This window comes from Gossypium hirsutum, chromosome D05, assembly GCF_007990345.1.
Source record: "Gossypium hirsutum isolate 1008001.06 chromosome D05, Gossypium_hirsutum_v2.1, whole genome shotgun sequence".
Taxonomy (NCBI): domain Eukaryota; kingdom Viridiplantae; phylum Streptophyta; class Magnoliopsida; order Malvales; family Malvaceae; genus Gossypium; species Gossypium hirsutum.
In genome coordinates, this window is record NC_053441.1 from 3722879 (window position 1) to 3741790 (window position 18912).

The 18912-nt window shown below is 35.0% G+C and overlaps 3 protein-coding genes across 4 annotated transcripts; 1 reads left to right on the top strand and 2 right to left on the bottom strand.

Annotated features, from left to right (window-relative positions):
- The first annotated feature begins 1384 nt into the window (after positions 1 to 1384).
- On the top strand, positions 1385 to 7354 carry LOC107906988 (myb-like protein D). Its single transcript, XM_016834162.2, has 5 exons — positions 1385 to 2096; positions 2372 to 2749; positions 4788 to 5157; positions 6857 to 6934; positions 7064 to 7354. The coding sequence occupies exons 1-5, from the start codon at positions 2059 to 2061 to the stop codon at positions 7112 to 7114; spliced, it is 915 nt and encodes a 304-aa protein (XP_016689651.2). The 5' UTR covers positions 1385 to 2058; the 3' UTR covers positions 7115 to 7354.
- A 1928-nt stretch (positions 7355 to 9282) lies between these two features.
- LOC107906987 (glycosyltransferase BC10) lies at positions 9283 to 14708 on the bottom strand. 2 transcript variants are annotated; one of them, XM_016834161.2, is made up of 3 exons: positions 14414 to 14708; positions 13560 to 14299; positions 9283 to 12189 (listed from the first exon to the last, which is right to left on the bottom strand). In XM_016834161.2, the coding sequence occupies exons 2-3, from the start codon at positions 14085 to 14087 to the stop codon at positions 11551 to 11553; spliced, it is 1167 nt and encodes a 388-aa protein (XP_016689650.1). In that variant the 5' UTR covers positions 14088 to 14299; positions 14414 to 14708; the 3' UTR covers positions 9283 to 11550. The 2 variants fall into 2 exon arrangements, with proteins under 2 accessions (XP_016689650.1, XP_040949096.1); XM_041093162.1 differs by having other exon boundaries at positions 13560 to 14708.
- A 798-nt stretch (positions 14709 to 15506) lies between these two features.
- On the bottom strand, positions 15507 to 18110 carry LOC107906986 (CXXC motif containing zinc binding protein). Its single transcript, XM_016834160.2, has 4 exons — positions 17790 to 18110; positions 17010 to 17117; positions 16200 to 16367; positions 15507 to 15847 (listed from the first exon to the last, which is right to left on the bottom strand). Exons 1-4 carry the CDS (start codon positions 17889 to 17891, stop codon positions 15725 to 15727), a joined length of 501 nt encoding a protein of 166 aa, XP_016689649.1. The 5' UTR covers positions 17892 to 18110; the 3' UTR covers positions 15507 to 15724.
- Between the last annotated feature and the right edge of the window lie 802 nt (positions 18111 to 18912).

The window sequence follows — 18912 nt, forward strand, 5'->3', positions numbered from 1 at the left end:
AGTACCCAATCTCACCGCTACAGTAACTAATCTCACAGCCACCGCTGTTTTTAACCTCACCGAAGGTAAACACACCGCCCATCCAAACTAGCCCTCAATCAATAAACACTTTGTATGATTATATAATAAATTTAAATAAAATAAAAACTGTAAAATGCGTGTAATTTTGATCTAAAATTGAACTCATAAAATAAAATAAAATAAAAACTGAAAAGCAATTTAGAAAATATATTTTTAATTCCAGCGTTTTTATGAAGATTCCGCTAATTATTAACGCCGTGAGCTATTGTTACGGATAATAAGGCACATGAAAGTTACGTAACGGGGATTGTAGATAAACGGAGTTAACGGTTCGAAAGAAAAGGCAATTGAAGCCGTTGGATTAATGATCAATGGTTAGAAATTCCCTGGTGATGTACACTTGTGGTGTAACGGAGGGTAAGAGGAGGTATTAAAAATTGGTTTTGAAAGGGAGAGAGCGCATTTCGTTTTATCAGAAGAAGAGACAGCCTCCCTGTTACTCTTTTTCTTTTGTTTTCTTTTTCAAATTTTCTTCTTCTCTGCTAATTTGCTTCTACTTTCTTCTCTTTCTCGAGAACCAAACAGAATACTCATAAGGAAAAACGAAAATCTATGGATAGTATGATTAATCAGATGTTGAGGATCTAAATTCAAACCAAGCCGTGCCATAAGAGGGAGGAGAAGAGAAGGATCTGAGACTTTGTGAGGTCTGTAATTGAGAGCAGAGATTGATTATATCTTGGTTTACTGTGATGGATTTCATTGTCTATTTTTCAATGGATAGCTGTTAACGAGCAATCTGCAAAAAGTTTTTTGAACTTTTCTTTTTCCTAGATTTTGCAGATACAATTGAAAAAACTTGAGGAACATTTTTGCTGGTTCTAACTGATCGTCAATATTTGTTTTCTTTTGCGGAAGTTTTGAGAATCGGGTAAACGAAGTTCAAGTTCAAGAGATTTGAAACATGTTCGAATGATTTTGTTTCTGATTTTTTTTCTTTTCTGACAGATACATTTGAACGACAGCATAGCTACTTTCTGAAGAATTCTCGACTGAATTAATCTTTAAAAAAGCAGATCAATTGCTTACGTATCAAAATCATAAGAATCTTACAACGAATGAAAGTCGGAAGAATAGGCTTCATATTTCGTTATTTTGTTGAAAGTCCAGAACAAATTTTGTGTTTATAGCAAAGGACTTTGAAGAAAGGAAAGTTGTAACGGCAGAGCCTTAGCTATTCAGGTACGAGAGTCATTTTCTCGCCGATAAGATCAGGAGCCCGACAATCTGAGTATCAATTCTAAATCTACCTAAAATGATTACTCGCCATTGATACACCAGGGCCGGGCTGTGATTAAGAATCGGAGATTTCTTTGACAGAGTCGATTTTTAACGGGAATGTTGGATTTTCTTTCTCCTGAGACCTCCATTTAATTTCTATGGAGAGTCTGTGCTTCAGCTTTTAATTTTCGTTTGCCCGTTTATTTGTTTTCTTTTTTCCTTTTTCCTCAAAGTTCCAGTCACTAGTTCCTTCTTAATCCTTAAATGGTTTTTTTCCCCTTTCAAACAGCCTGAAGTAGAGTTTGACCTTTTCCGCTTAGATTTTTTCACCAGATTAGATCTTTAATGTTTTTTTTTTCGCTATATTCTGTCTCTATCTTAAATTTTCGCTTCCTTTAAGTCTCCATTCAGAAGCGTCTTTTCTCTTTTGTTATGATGTTTTCATGGTTCGATTGCTTTTTCTTTTCATGTTCATAAATTGAATTTTCTCGGTACTTTAACATTCTAACTACGAGGAAAGGCAACTTTCGCTTGCTTTGTGTCTTCCGTGTTCCAACTATGTTCCTCTTCAACAGCTCTTTAAACTATTTTGTCATTTTATTGCTGCTATTGTAGTCTTAATTTTCTCAACCCCACCAATAATTCTCATAATCTCCATTGTCCTCCTTCAATCCATTGATTATTTTATAAAAATCACTTAATTTCATCTCCTGGTTGTCATCTTTTTTCCCCTCAAGAAGATGCAAAGGCCGTTCGATGCTTGTTTTTCTCCCCATCTTCAACTTTTCGTCACGGTTAAGGCTGCTTTCTTCTTCTTTATTTTTCCTCAGATTTTTTTTCAAAGTTTCCAAAAATTCCTAGCCGTCCAATGCTCATATTCTAATGCTAAACTGAGAAATTTTTGTTTCAATTTGTGTGGAAGTTTTAAGAGAAACCCTATTGAAATTCTCCCAATCGTATTTTCTTTTTTCCTTGTCCTTTCGGAGCTAGCACTTTATCTGAAGTTTTGAGATTAATTTAAAATTATAATTTTTTAAAATTTTAAAATTTTTGCTTTAACCATGGACAGTGTGCAGAAGATGATGGAGAGGGACTCCTTAAGGAGCAATAACAATGGTAATAGCGCGAACTACAACAGAGAGAGAACCGGAGGTGATGCGGGATTGTTAAGATCCAGCTCAGATCCGGCCAAACAAACGGCGTCGTCTTCTGATTTTGTTTTGCAGTGGGGAAACCGGAAGCGTCTCAGGTGTATGAAGATCCAGGTCACAGACGACCAATCCGGCCCGGTTAACCGAACCACGGTTCGAGTCGATCGCCGTGTCGTGAGGGCCGATAAGGACTCTTCAAATCAGCCCAGCAATAATAACAATCACGGGACTGGATATTTTAACCTCCGTCAACGGCCTGCTTCTCCTCAGGCCCCGCCACCTCAGCGCGTTCTCAGGTACTGTATTATATTCACAAATTACGCTCATCTATGAGTTCAGTTATTTACTCAAGGAGTCAGATATACTATTTTCTCTTCGAGTGTTGACATTTTGGCGCGTGTACTGTACGCTCCGTTGAGATAGGGGGATCGGGTCAGGGTACTAGTAATATGGTATATTGTTGGATAATTTGATGTCTCGTTTCTGTTATCACTTGGTTTTGCTTTTGCCTTTGCGTTAGGTTTTCCGTTCAAATTGGCGCGAGTAAAATGATTGTACAGATCCATCATTTCCGGGTCCCACTTCCTTGTCCTTGTCCTTTTCTTTTCTTTTTTCTACTTTAAAAGCAGAAATTACTGATCTCTATTAACTTATTTGACATAACATTTGATGAAATAAGTTTTGCTCTAGGTAAAATATTTTCCTACTTGATTGTCCCTTTTCTGTTTTTTTTTGTTTGTTCTTTGTTCGAAATTTGGAGATTTTTCATACCTAAAAGAAATTCTTCTCAATCATGATACAAAGATCCTCAATTTTCTGAGAGGCATAAGTTCTCGATTTTTCACAGGTTCGATAGTTTTTTTTTTGTTGACTTGTTTGGTTTTGATTGATAATTATGCTTTCTTTATCCCTACTACATCTTTTTCCAGTGGTAGTAGAAAGGTATTTTGCGAGAATGGATAAGCTGCACAGTTGGCGTTATTGACACTCCTAAAAAAAATCTACATACTTTGGATGGATATTTCCATATAGGCCTTTTGACTTGGTGGTGATGGTATTTGTTTGTGTCATATTAAATAACATCTCGGCCTCCGATTTCTATTTTTAGTGGGGATCCGGAATCATCAAAAGATTTTGGCTTTTTCTTTTTCACAAACTAATAGTTGTGCGAGGATATCTCAATTGTGCATTCTCCATTTCGTAAGGTAGGCGCCAGTGTAGGTTCGGGATATGGTCGTGGTGAGTTTGTGAATGTTGTTCATGCTAATTGAGAGATTATTTTCTTTAAATAGACATAAGATCAATTATGGGGGAAGCTTTAACTTTTTCCAAGAGGGTCATAGTAAGTACAATATTTGAAACATAATCTTAAACAAGTTTGTGCTTGTTTTCAGGGAGGTTTCAGATTTTTAGACTTTTTTGTTTGAAAGTATTTCCTTAGGTGCTGTTTGAATTATTAATTTTTCTAGATTTTCAGATCTGTCTACATATCCTCTTTCCGATTGTTTATTGTTTGTTTTTTTTTGTATTTTTTTTATTTTAATGGTTGGCTTAAAGAATAGTGGAGTAGGTCATGCCCTTTAATTAATCCTCAATCTTGGAAGAAAACCAATATTAATTCCATGTAAAAATCGGTGTTTGATCTTTGTTTTCATTTTGGGTAGTTGCTATGCTTGTGATGGCTTAGCTAATAGCTTCTTCTTCTTCTTTTTTAATATTTACAACCGATCTTAGACATGGTAATTGTGAACCTGGATGGCATGATGATGCCTAGCGCATCCGTCCCATGCTCATGGGCCCGTGTCCTCATTGGAAACATTGAATCGACAGTTGCCTCACCACGTGTCTATGAAAAAGTCTTTCTTTGATCGCAGCCCTTGTCAGCCGTCCGATCACAAATTGGAGTTTAGGAACACCATGCCATATTTCAACCCTCCATTATGGCAAAAATGCCCCAAGCCTTAAAACCCGTCTAAAAACCAGCTGTGCACCCTAGATCGCGATAGATATAGAATCACTCTTTTCTATCAAATATCTGAACTTATTCTCTGCAAAACAAACAAACAAAAAAAGAAATTAACAACTCTCCTATTTAAAAGCAAACCCCACAAACTCTCACACCCTTTCCCTAAGAATGCCCTCCAAAAAAACCATCATTTTCTACGCAATACTTGTCTAGATTCTACCTAGTCTCTTTCACCCATCTCCGATCTAGATCACTCCAAGGTTACATTTGTAAATTTAATTACAACTTTATTATTATTTTTTCAAAATATCACAGCATTTTATTCTTTTTTTTCCAGTTATTTTAATTTTCTTTTTTTATCTTTCCAGGAACTGTGAGAATTCCAGTGCTATGAGAGGCCAAAGCAACGGTGGTGTAAGAGGATTCACTTCGCCAGACAGGGGTGTGCACGAGAAGAGAGGTGGCAACAATAACAATTACAACCACCACAGCAACAACCATGATAACCACCACCACAACAATAAATCGGCGGCATCTTCGGAGACAGCTCAGGATAGCAAAAAAGGAGGGTCATCTTCTGGGAGCGGTGAGATAGCTCCTGCACCCATGGTTTGGCCACCTAAATTCGTGATTGCTTTAACAAATAAAGAGAAAGAAGAAGATTTCATGACCTTTAAAGGATCTAAACTGCCACAAAGACCAAAAAAGCGATCAAAATTTATTCAACGTACCCTCAATGTAAGCTCTCTTCTTTTTCCTTTCTTTCGAATTCGATTCATGCTTAATCTGATAACGAAATTAAAAAATTGGGATGAATTTGGATCTTTAGTCTTTGGTTTTTATGTGAAATTAATTTAATATATGTTGTCTAGAACTGGAAATAGATAGGACAGTTATTGTGAAAAACTTGAAATAAATGAATAATGGGTTGGTTGGGTTTTGTTCTTTAAATTGATTTAGTATGATACTTTTATGCCCCTCTTTGGTCTACGAGAAAAAGAAATAGAGAAATTTTGCAAAGAAAGAGAGAAACTTAGCATAAAAATCGTATACGTGTCAATCAAGTATTGGTAAGCACCTAAATTGTGAAGGGCCCACTGAAAAGCTTGAGACCCGGTCCTTATTTAATTGCTCACTTGTGCGCTTGTGTTTGCGTTTACCTATGGCAATGCTTTAATCGCGTGAGCTTCTAGGTTTAGCTTCTTTTTTTTTTGGTAACATCTTCCAGGTTTAGCTTTAACGTATATGTTTTGGACATTATTAATTAAAAAAATATCTAGAAACATATTATATGTTAAGATAATGTGCGTTGTAATTTATTTTTGTGGTGAGATTATTAAAATTTGTTGATCTCCTTTTTCTAATTTGTTTACAGATTTTTAAATTTGTTTAATCACATTATAATAAAATGAAATTATATAAAAAGTTAATAATACTAACTTTTAAAATATTTTTTATAAATATAATTGTTTTAAAAATAGAAAAATTATTTATAGAAAATAAGAGTTATGGTTCGTTTAAAAATAAAATATAAAATTTTCTTGACATGTAATTTGATTTTCATAAATTTGAAATTTTCTTAATAGATTTCTAAAACATGAATTTTTTGTAAAAAAATTCCATTTTTTATTCTATTATGTATTTTAATAAAAGATATAGAATCTTTACTTAAATAGAGAACACATAATAGTTTATGTTTTCTGTTAACAAAAGTATTTAAATAATTTATATACCATATAAAGTATTAGTGAGTATTCACGTGGTCCAATGAAATATATCCAACTTGGGAGTTTTATTTATATAATTAGTACCAATCCCTGTATAACTGCTTTTTAATTTATCTTTTGTTCTTTTAGATTTTGCAAGTGAAATAACTAACATAATGAACTTGTGAAATATAATTATACCATCATTTAAGATATTTAAAATATTTCATTCCCTTATTTGAAAATGTAAAGAGAGAGGGGTAGCCCATTTGAGGAATGTATTATTGAAAGAGACAAATGAGTGGGGACAAGCAATACACGTGTAATTCAAAAAGAAGTTGAAGTGTATGGTGCTTGATGTGACCGAGACACGAATCTCACATTTTATTTATTTACTACTACTTTATAAATGAATAAAAAACGACAAAAGAAGGCACGATGATCGACGCATTATTGTTTGGGGACTTTTCTGCAATATGCTGTTATTGTAGGGGCTTCTTTTGATAATTGCATCTCCAGTTTGTTGTATTGTAACCATTGTTATGGCGGTGGTTGAATCATTATCTTCCAACCGGTCCACTTTGGCAAACAGAAAATACACCACAAGCAATAAAATAATTCCTTTTTTGTTTTAAGAAATTGAACTTTTCATCTTCTTCTTTTTTTTTTTTTAAACCAATGATTTAATAATTATGCTTTTGAATGCTAATTTTGGGTAATCTGGATTGCAGCTGGTAAGTCCTGGGACATGGCTTTGCGATTTAACCCTCGAACGTTATGAAGTCAGGGAGAAGAAGATCACAAAGAAGGTAATAAATATATATTTAGTTATCTCATCTCAATTGTAACATTAATTGGATTTGTTATGTTGATCTTTTCTTTCTCATTCCTAGAAATCACCGAAACTGAAATCTTTTTAATGTAATGATCTAATGCAGAGACCAAGAGGTTTAAAGGCTATGGGTAATATGGAATCTGACTCTGAATAGAAAGCTGGGAAGGTGCAGTTTAAAGGTATGATTTTTTGGGTATTTGCAAATGTCGATGATGATGAGATTTTCCAGAGACAGTTGCTCTTTATTTTTTTAAAGGATGAGATTAGTCTTTAACTGTATAAATGATGATCTTTTCATATATGAGAAGAAGGAAAAGTTTAGATTAAGCAAAATATGTGGTGTAAGCAAATGAAGAGCTTTTCATTTATTAGATGATTTGAAAGATTGTTTAAATTTCTTTTCTGTTGCTAGTAAAAACTACCTTTAAAAAAAAAACTAAAATAAAATAGCATTTTTATACAAATATCTTATCTAGAATAAAACTTATCTCAAGCAAAACGGTCATCAATTTTGCTTAGAAGCCTAAAAACATGGGTTGGATTTATAAGTACTAGTTTCTTAATCCCAAAACCAAAAAACTAGTATTGTAAAGAAATTATTATTGGCGAGACCGTTAGTTCTAAATAAACGTGGAAAAGGACAACTTCAGAAACAGAAATTTCTCCATCTTTCTCAACTGACTTCCAGCTTTAAGCCAAAAAAAAAAAAAAAGTTGGAAAGAAATTATTAAAGTTCACGGGACCTTATTCTAAAAGTTAAAAAAGAGACTTGAGAAGAAAAATGAAATTCCTTGGAGGAGAATCAATGCAACCGCCAACCAACGGAGACCATATTTTTGGTTTACCAAAACTTAAAGAGCTTTGATTTATTGGCACACTTGAGCGATGCTTTGCTTGCTTGGTTCTGATAAAATTTTAAAATAATTTTCATCTTTTTCATTTATCTAATTAAAGCAAAATCAACTGTTCCTTAATAAGCACTAAATTGCTTACAGGTTTATTTTCGAGTAAATACATGTAAGCTTTGCATAGCATTCTTTTTCTTCTTCTTTTTTGGGCTAATCCCCGTTTCGAAATTTGACCTTATAGTAAGAAATGCAGAAATTAAAAAAAATAATAAAACCAAAGATTAGATCTAACATTCTTGTCATTATAGGTCTTTTTATTTACTATAAAGTATAGGCCCTCCCTCCCAAAAAAATCAAGATGAGAAGGTGGCAATCGACGATTGGATTGACATCGTCATTTTTAACCACACATGGACCTTCTATGTACCAAAATCGTGTCTAATTCTTGAGTAAATATCCTCACCTAAATAAAAATAAAATAAAAAAGTCAATAATACTTTAATTATAAATTGGAATAATGTAAACGTAACTTATTGCGTCAAACTGTACAAGCAATTCTATTCTAAGCTCAAACCAAACTAGAGATTGACATCTAGCATGTACAACAGAGTTTATCTCCAATTAACTTCATCAGGCTGGTTAACTGGAAATTAAATGTTGTACTTGAAATAGAAGAAATGGCCCACTTTATAATATCAAAATAAGAATACTTTATTGGTGAAGAAACTACAAGAAAGAAAGAAGGGGATTTTATTTCATTGTCAGTGTAGAATAAGAATAATGCACTCCATGGCATATTAGAAAAAGCAATAAGAATTATGTGGGATTAAATTATATCTCATTGACTTCAAATTTTCAGTTAAACCCACCACCATTGTTTTTCCAATGTAGTTCAATTATGATCTGTCTGTCCCATTGGCTAAAAGACCCACCAACAATAATGTAAATTTGGTATGGGACTATGTATATCGCTATATATTAATTGTAGAAGAATATTAACTGTATAAATCTCATTCCAGAAATTTGCGAGTGGGCATCCACGAAGCACAAACTTTCGAACATGGGAGTTGGAACCAACAAAGAAAAAGAAAACATAAAAAGAATAAAGAGCTGCTAGCCATTCAAACAAGCCAAGGGCTATCTGAAGCTTTTAAAAGCCTTATTTTTAACATATAATATAAAGGGACCCCATTAATAATGTTGGTATGAATAGAGGATAGTTTCCATTAGCACATGGTGGTGAGTGGTGGGCAATGCTCTCAGCATTATTGCCAAATATTTGATGACTAAATTGTACAATTGAATTTGAGTTTAGAGTCTTTAACGGGTAAATCTGACTCCAATGCTCATATGCTGCTGCTATTTTTGTTTGGCTGTAGAGAAAACGCAAGAAAATACGTAACAAACAAAAAAAAAACATATATGAACATACAACAAATTCAAGAAGCAAAGAAAGAAATAAAAGATTGCGTACTAATGCAAATGATATCAATCCATAATAATACTGAAACAAATAAGTCCAAACATCATCCACCATGAATAATCTGTGCGGTAGATAACAAAACTACCTCTCTCGACTCTCGCATATTTATATATATAGGGACTCCTAGATATACTAAAACTCCATATAAAATTCACCCCTCCCAAAAATTAAATCTATATAAATGAGAAATCAAACACCCTCTCTACACCATCAATAGCCAACACCCTTCAGATCCTGAGAGTAGAGCCGAAAAGCAGAGCCGTGACAGCGGCAAAGAAAACAGAGACGAATGAGGGGGAGATGGAGGCGGTTCCTGAGGTGGGACTCGGTGCTGGGGCTTCAGCAGCTACGGCTGAACCCATAAGAGCACAAACAGCGACGAGAACAAGGATTAGAGAAGCCTTTGAGAGACCCATTGTTGCAAATCCTTTGAGCGTTCTTTTCTTTTTTGGGTTAAAAGATGGAGAAAATGTGAGTGTGCGTTTTAGGGATGTGGGGTCTAAATATATAGAGAGAGAATGAGGGGAAAAATCGGGCAGCTGCCCGGATTTCCAGCCTGGAGATTTATACTGTAACATTGTTACAGCTGGTAGTATCAGCTGCTACCCGTTTCAAAAAAAAACACTATTACCATTATTTATTACGTATACGCGTGTAAATTTTTTATTACCACCGATATTTATTTTTTGATAATGACAAGGTGAAACGTGGCCGTTTTTGGTGGGGCTCTTAATGTTTATTCCATTGGGATTAGAATTTTATTCTTTGGTAAATTCGAGGGAGTTACAAAGCGCGATATTACTGGCGCATCGAATGACTGATGAAAAGGTTAGCACATAGATCGACGTTTCATATTTATCCGTGTCGACACGCGACAAAACATTACGACAGTGAAGGACGTAATAGAAGGGAGGATAGACGGATGAGTGCGGGCAGGGCCGCAATTGACGGATTCCGTCGTCAAGCAACTGAAAAGATACTGATTCTTTGTGGGACCACCAAACATCACATGATAGAGGTAGAGGCTGATCCAACCCAGGGAGAACACGTGGAGGGCCCCAAAGCACACGTATTTCTTTTAGAAATTCCAAGCAAAGAGCGAATGACAGGTAGGTATACACTGTACCTTTTTCCCCTTAATCCCTGCTATAAGAAAAAGATTTCCCTTTTAACTTGAGAAAAATTGACAATTATTTAATTTGGAAAATTATAATAATTAAAAGATTATGATTCGATTCAATATCGATTTGGATTATTATTTGATTTTTTAAGAGCATATAACTTATTCCAAGCTGAGTTGGGTTTTAAAAAACCAAAGTATTTTTTATGATTTTTTTTTCAAAATCCATCTTAATTATATCGTTATCATCCTTAACCCCAGCTATAAGTTTTCCTTTTTCCTATTTTTGAATATCAGTAATTGTGTAATTTTCAAAAAAATATAATAATAGAAACTAGGTTGGGTATATATAAACATTCTTTTTGCCGTGTATTTTCAATATGAAAATAAAAATGCTATGATTGTATATATATAGATCAAATATTAAAAATAAATGAAAATAAATAACGAAAAATGACATAGTTTAAAGGTGAGTTTAGATAAATAATTGCGTGCGGTACATTTAATTTACTTTTTATCTCAGGGTACAATATCGCTACAGTGTCTAATATCACCGCCACCACTATTTTTACACTAACCACGTGTAAACACACTGTCCATCCAAACTCACCCCAAGTAAACTTCAATGTTATTCAAAGCACTTGAAAATATAGCTCCAAATGATCTTTTGAGAACTAAAATCTACAATTTTAATCAAAGAACAAAAGAACAAAAATAGACAAATAATTGAGAAATGAAACAAAAAATCTAAAAATACTATTATGAGCAACAAAGAAAAGAACAACATAAATCGCAAGAAAACTGGGAACAAATTAACCCCATATATCCAGGCCATAGATTTTGGTTCCAATATCCATATAACAGATTCTCATATCACCATAAATTATGAAATAATAATGGATATTCTATTAACGAAAATTTTATTTCTTGATTTTATGAATTATCTGTACTGTACATACAGATTAGTTTTGGGAGTTCCAAAAAATTAGACGAGTGTTAAATTTCATGTTTGTATGAGATGAGATCAAAGAAAGGACCTAATATGCTACCCCCCGGCTCATGGATCCAATCTCCATCTCAAATTTTGGTTCATCATCAAAGATCAAAATCAAAATCTGGCACTATTCATCACTCAAAAGTCAGAATCCCAAAACCTTCTGTGCTATCTGTAATAAGGGCTCCATAGCGCTCGGTGCAAATTTTCTGGCAAAAAGAAAACAAATCGAACTCGGCTGATCATTATACTTACACTGATGACCTTCCAAGATTCTCTTGAAGAAGTCTTCTGTAATGTCTGATCTGCCAAATGTACCAGGATGAGGCCCACCCCTTGACCAATCAACCCATGTGATGCTTCTATTCGCTAAGAGATTGGGTGTCTGGATGGTTAACATGGTGGGGAAGTAGTGCTCGTCCACGTAACATGCTGGTCGGCAGAACCGTTCAAACTTAGGATAATAGGTAACATCTTCCACTATGTTGATTGCAAGTTTTCGGTTAACTTCAAACCATTGGGACCCCTTACGCCACTTGCTGATATTCACCTCCGGAACCATATTATAATTGTATCGTCCTCTGCCGAATGGACCGGGGTCATCAAATGCACCCATGAAGCTATGTTTGGATTTCATTATGTACTGGTAGATGACACTGAAATTGTATAAAGGAATGCAAGATTCGGAGAGGAGGATAAACCATTCATTGGATATGTCAAGCAAGGCATTGGCAAGGAGCCTTCTCTCGGCATCACACATGCTCATCCTTCCCCATTCAGCAACCTGCGGAGGAAGCAAATACAGAAATCAGGTACTGCTCAACCCCTAATAGAGGGGAAAAAGGCTAGAAAATGTACTGAAAAATAGAAAAAATAAATAAATTTTAACAGTTGATGAACAAGTGGCAAACAATTGTTTAATATGACAGATAGCAACTAAAAATAAGAATAAAAATGGGCAACCACAGCATTTGCTTAGGTCTAACCGAAAGAAAGATGCTTAGTACAACAATACAAAAGATGACAGTTCCTAGGAGCATAAGAAATTGCCTCCTAGGTTCAACCCTCAACACAACAGCCAACATTTTACATAGTAATTATAGGTTTGGCTATCTAGGAATTATCTCAACCCCATCGTAACATTATCTGTTTCCAAAAAGTTCAGCAAAAAGAAAAAAGATGAAAGCGGGATCTTCTCTAGTAAGAACTGAACCATTAAAGATTATGCACTGTTCCTAAAGCCACTTAAGAACCATGATTTTAAAGCCAAACATGTTAAAGTTGTCTATCTCCTATATGTTCCCAAAGCAAACCTCCTGTTGACTAGAAGCACCTGTTGTCCAGACTGATTAGTTGAAAGGCCTCTATGATTTCAGGGTCTTAAACCCGTAATGCAGTTTGAAGCACAAACCAGATCTGTATACTGACGGTATAAATATATAGATCTCAAAGTGCAAGCTCACTCCAGGTTAAATGACTCATAAATTGAAGGTAACGAGATGAAACATGTGGTTTTAACAATCAAATACATCTCATGCATTTCCTGCTTATGTTTATCAAAGTGATACATAGCGAGTTCATGACCATAATTTTGCATGTGTCAGCAATGAGCCAATGGTACGCCTATATGTAGGCGAGAACAATCCCTTCTCTTGCAAAGAGGTTACAATGACAAATCAAAATCCAAACCATCTAGCTAGCCGAGAAGAAATGAAAAATGTGATTTAAGCAGGGAAATAAGGAGAGGAACACACTAATGACTTTCTCAAAAGAGATAGAGTGAAAGGCTATATAAGATGGCAGTTCTATGTCTAACCTTCAAAAACCGGATTTCAGAAAGTAATTTATGCAACCAGTCCAACAATTAAGAATGCCCCAATAACAAAATTTTAGAAGGTACCCAAGCATGCTATAAACACTTTCAGCATAGCAGCTGCATATCAGAATTTATAAACAGTATAAGAACAAAACAAGGAAATTAACTCATCATTACGTACATAAGCAAGTAAAAACACACAAAAATCATGCCACATAGGAACAAGTGTGGTGGGGGTTCTTAACATAACAATGAACAAAGAAGATTAAGACAATTAACAAAATTCAGAAACAAATGAATACTGTGATTAAATATTTGAAGTTGTTTAAGTAACATACTTGACTTGGGATTTGCCTCCGGTAAAATACTGAAGAAGATGGAAACTCGGCCTTGAAGGATGGCAGTGAATGAATATAGACAGAATAAAGCCCTTCATGCCCCCTGAAAAACCTCTCCCAAAGAGGAGCAAGTGGCAAGGGCCCCTTGGTCAAGAACATAAAAGCAATCTTCGGAAGTCTATTAAATGGATACTTCTTTATTCTCGGCACAAAAGACGCCCTCCATAAGAGCTCTTTATCGCTCATTGAATGAAGCAAACTCGACGGGGGTTTTCTCCAATGATCTAAGCTATTCGATTCTTCAGCACACGGCACAAAAGTGGACTTAACCGTAGTTACCGTGCTATAAATTCCAAAACGCCGGATTGTATATATGCTAATGATCGAAAAGCCAATACAGAGGGCAAGAAAGAACCCAAACAACTGAAGTGCCCTCAATGGCAGAGTCTTAGATTGGCTTGTCCTAGTTGTAATCACCGGATCCTTGCCTTCCTCTAATGACCCAACCGACCCGATTCTTGTTTGCATCTTTTGAAACACCTATTAAAACCAGAACTCGACTTCTGGGAACAGATCCAGAAACCCCCTTTTCTTTGTTTTCCAGTCAAAACCAGTAAATTAAAATCTCTTGCATCTTAGATCCCAAACGATTCATTCAGTCAAAAACTCCAATATCTGGGTTCTTTTGGCAATAGGAACAATAATAGAATCACAGATCTAGAGCTGACAAGTTACACCGCCTGATCAGAAAAGAAAAAAAAGAGCACCCCAAAACTATTATAGCGTGAAGATTAAGAGTCTAAAGCAAAAGGGTACCTAAAAACAGAAACACAAGTAGAAGATAATGAACATACCATGAAACGTATTGGTGCACAGAAATAGTAGAGATAAAAAGAGGGTTTTTTTTAAAAAAAAATTGTATTAAGGTGCTTGAATGGCGGTCATATTAGTATCAATGGTCAAAATGACGGAACAATAAAGGAAGGTTAGGCAGAGGAAGACAGAAAAGTTAGGTAAAAGCAAAGTAAAGAGATGGAATGAAGAAAAGTTGGTTAGTCTACAAGACAGAGAGAAAAAAACGATGGTAACATATGAAATAAAAAATTTGGGTTTTGGATTCTAGTGGTGATGAGAGGTTGATTAATGAAATCTGAGGAAACTTAAAATTAAATTATTGCATCCTTTGCACGGCATAGATAGGAAGGCCCTAGGCCTAGGACTGATTTACTCTTTCCATACTTGACACTTATGTTAACGGTATTTAAAAATGGGTTGAATTTAATTATAAACTAATAACGCAACGTGGATCCTCTTCTTCTTCTTTTTTTTTTGGATAATTAAGGTGGGTCCGTTTCTTATTTAGTTAGGCTAGTTTTTTAATGTAAAATGTGTAACTTATTACTTTTTTAAATTATTATGAACAAAAAACACTTTTTTTTCAATTATGAATTTTAACATAAGAAATTATTATTTTTCAATTAAAAGAATGGTATTTTTCAATTTTAGGTGATTTAATAAAAAACATAAATTAAGAAATTAAGAAAAACCAAAAAATAAATGAAAGGCTAAAATGTTTATTATATTATTATTATTATTATTATTATTATTATAACCGATCATAAAGCATTTTCCAGGTCTGAAATCTGAAGTAACCAAAATACCTTTAGGAAAAGCAAAGTAAAGAAGTCTTCGGCTTAACGATAAAATGAAGGTAGTTCAAATCTAGTATGATTTTAAATAAATATATGTACGAGTCTATACAAATGTAATGATTGTAATAGTAATCCATTTATATGTTAATATGTCAATGTATTGATTATAATTTTAATCTGTTTGTGATTCTAGTTGTAACTATACAAATGTATCAATTGTAATTGTGAAAGAAAAGGGCAAGTAATTGTCTTCACAATTCAAAAAAACACGAAACAAGAAAACCACAAAGGCAGAGAACCATGAAGTGATTCATCAATTGGTTAAAAACCATTGCCATTGTATCTATTAACATACATCAAAACCCAACATTTCACGTTAAAAACACCTTCTAAAATAGCTTCAAGCCTACATGTATGTACTCCAGTCACAAGTTTCTTTCTCGCTCAGAATGAACTGTCAGTTTTATTTACCTTAACATGTTGCCAGCAAGAGGAGAGGAGAGTAGTATTACACTACTTCACCACATCAAAAGTCGAGCGGAGGTTGGATATCTTTACATCGTACTCGCCCTCTTCATCATACTCAGCAAAGTCACCTCCAGACAAGTCGACACCTTCAAACTTAGTCCCTTCCAGCTACACAATCAAATTACCTGTAAGTTTACATAAATAAATAAATCCACCAAATATGCACTTGGGGATGGCTGTAAGCAACCTTGTAAATGCCCAAATTATACACTTCTAGAAGTGGCTGGAAAATTACGGGCTCAGTGCTCCAACAAGGTATTACATCAAATGAAATTCAGCAAACATCAAGATATGCATAATATTAAGCAGGGTTTGCTATGAACCAATTAGTCCTTCACTTTTTTGTGTCACAGTGTTCACAATTTCAAAGCCCTGGCTATAATAAGCTACGTTCACAATTTTAAGCTACCTAAAAAGGGCATGTGCCATGTAGGGTTGAGAATGAAGAACAGGGACTTACAGATTCAACCTTCCAGCCACCACCAAACACATAATCTATAGGCTCATAACCCCTGCACTCAAAAAGCATCAGAGGTGCATAGTTCTCTGCTTCGCTCTCTTCCTGGGTCAGTGGTTTACCTCGGCCTGGGATCACTGTTACAGTTCCGTCCCTCAAGCAAAGTTTGCACTAGAGAAAGACAGAATGAACCTCCATACCATTAATTAACTACAAGTAATGTGTCACAAAAAAGGCAGAAGTTTGAGTATATACAAGTCAAGCACATACAATGTCTACATCAGGCTACTTTAAGGCATAAGATACAAGACAAATGCTCTCTAGAAAAAGAACAGGGGTTCTCAAAACACAAAACTTATTCAACCCAAGAACCTTTCAGAGAGAATGGTGGATCACAGAAAACCTCAATCAACATCTCAGCATGCAAACTGAAATGAGCCATGCTGGTTTACAATTAGATTTTAGAATCACGTAATGCTTACTATCATTACACAACACATGATCGTAGGGAAATGATATGATGCATCTTGAAACCAAGAATAAGATTGCTTACATATCGGTTCTTAACACCTAATAATACAGATTCATAGATTTCCTTTCTGGACTAAAAAACACAATCATTTTACAACTAAAAAAAGCATGTGACAAGAAATAGACCAATTCCCAGTAAGAATGTTATGAATACAGTGTTGAATTTGTCTGTCATCCCCTCTGTGCTCTCAGCACTCCAAACAAGCATAAGTTCCATAGGTCGTAAAGAACTTTCACTTCAAATCAATTGATACTATAGACAATACAAATATACAAGATAACCTTCTGAATGAGGTTAGTGGTTCCCTTGCCCCGAGGAAGAGGAACAGTATCGCCCAAGCTCACACATGTTTCCCTTGGACTCACCTCACCACAGTTCTCACATTTCAGCTGAAACTCCAAATAGGAAAATAGGTTAAAGAATTCAAATATTACTGAATACTGAGAATTAAAAAAAAAAAGAAAAAAGAAAAAAAAGATACGATTAAAGAATACGGAAAAGTTAAGTTCAACTTGTTGAGAATAGTTAAGCGGAATAGTATAGCAACAAAAGAAGTAATACAGTTGGTTTCTTATGGAACCATATTTTGACACCATATCAAGCGGAACAAAATAAAGTCATCCATAAATGATAGAGGTAAATCAAGAACCATATAACAGCATCGAGACTTAAGAAAAAGGCACCGAAAACATATAAATATGACAAGAAACAGATTCTGAATTAGAAAAATGAAATGGAAGCGGTTTTCATAAGGAAAATAAAAAGAGAGAAGAACAAGTAAACGGATACGAAAAGTACACCTACGTGCATAGCAGTTGCGATAAATGAAGAGATAAACTAAATTCAACTGAAATTATGAATCGGCAAACATAGTAACTATAATAGCTAAATTTTCAAAAGAGAAAAGAACAAGAAAAATTAGTTAAGACAAAATGAAGAAGTGATTTCAAGAAGCAATCGTTTAAAGAAAATAACGAAGCAATTCAAAGCAGAAATTTGCATCAAAACGAAACGAGGTCAGCTCAAGCGAACAAAATCAAAGTCAAAAGAGAGAAAGAGACCTTAAAGAGATAGGAGAAGGAAGGATCGTCGCAGCCGCCCTGAGGCTGGAGGTTTGTAAGATTTTGGAGGTCGGCAGCGATCTTCAGCAAGAACTTCACCATTTTCGCTTTGATTAGCAGCGTCAAACCCCAAGCTTTCTCTCCCGTACACTGGATTGGAAATGGGCCTTGTGCTAGTAGAAAACCGTTTGTGAGGATTTGACACCCTTTTTCAAAAATTCATTTTCCAAGGATATTTAAACGCTTTCCTTTTCCTTTTCTTTTTTCTCAGCTTGGGCGGGTTTGATCCTTCTAGAATATATTGTATCTCCAGCGTGGCCAAGATTAACAAGTAAATACTCGCCGCGCGGAATTTAAAAAATAGAATAATGACTTAATTATTACCAGATTTTAGCGCTCTTTCTCTTTTTCCTTGAAAATATTTTGGACTCGTGTATTATGTTGAGTAGTTTACCCCGTTCTTTACATTAGAGGACCTGGTCATAATCCTCTGATCTTCCAATTGTAGTCAGCCTGCTTCTATCAGTTAGCAAACAATTTCGAAACATTGTATTTTATTATCATTATCTGTCCCTTCAATATGAGATAGTGATCCACTAAAATCACAAAAGGAAGTCGGATATCTAGATCATATAATGAGACACTATTTCTTTTCCCCTTAGAAAAGGGTCTTTGCATCTGCCTAAAATGTGTCCAATCTCTCCGCACTTCTTCACCAGGACCGCTTGATGTACACCTCTGTAGCTCAGTGTATTTAGATGCCTGGAACTTCATGAAATGAGAAACTGCACCATCCTTGTTATTAGGCAAATTACATGAACTTTGATGCTGCAGGTTAGAGTTAGCTTCACTTCCAGATAACTGCCCACTATGAGCAAATTGGTTCATGATTTGGCATCCCATAAGGAGGAAAGTAAGAGTGACCAACTGGAGAAGCACCTGGTAGAACCCCAATTCCTTGATGAGGAGGTGGCTCCTGGTTTCATTTTCTTGCTTACACAATGAGCACACTTCATTATGGATTCCCCATCTGTCTAGAATTGTCATCCATGAGATGATAGAATGCATATGGAGATAGCTCGAGAGTAGTGGAAAGTGTACAAAGAAACTCTCCAAGCAATTC

Excerpts from the sequence above, each read along its gene's own strand:
- LOC107906988 (XM_016834162.2), top strand. The coding sequence starts at position 2,059 with ATGCTTGTTTTTCTCCCCATCTTCAACTTTTCGTCACG. Across the intron at positions 2,097-2,371 it reads ATCTTCAACTTTTCGTCACG|TGTGCAGAAGATGATGGAGA; the intron begins GTTAAGGCTGCT and ends AACCATGGACAG. Across the intron at positions 2,750-4,787 it reads CCACCTCAGCGCGTTCTCAG|GAACTGTGAGAATTCCAGTG; the intron begins GTACTGTATTAT and ends TTATCTTTCCAG.
- LOC107906986 (XM_016834160.2), bottom strand. The coding sequence starts at position 17,891 with ATGGTGAAGTTCTTGCTGAAGATCGCTGCCGACCTCCAAAATCTTACA. Across the intron at positions 16,368-17,009 it reads CCACTAACCTCATTCAGAAG|TGCAAACTTTGCTTGAGGGA; the intron begins GTTATCTTGTAT and ends GTCTTTCTCTAG. Across the intron at positions 15,848-16,199 it reads GTGGCTGGAAGGTTGAATCT|CTGGAAGGGACTAAGTTTGA; the intron begins GTAAGTCCCTGT and ends TTGATTGTGTAG.
- LOC107906987 (XM_016834161.2), bottom strand. The coding sequence starts at position 14,087 with ATGCAAACAAGAATCGGGTCGGTTGGGTCATTAGAGGAAGGCAAGGAT. Across the intron at positions 12,190-13,559 it reads GGAGGCAAATCCCAAGTCAA|GTTGCTGAATGGGGAAGGAT; the intron begins GTATGTTACTTA and ends CTTCCTCCGCAG.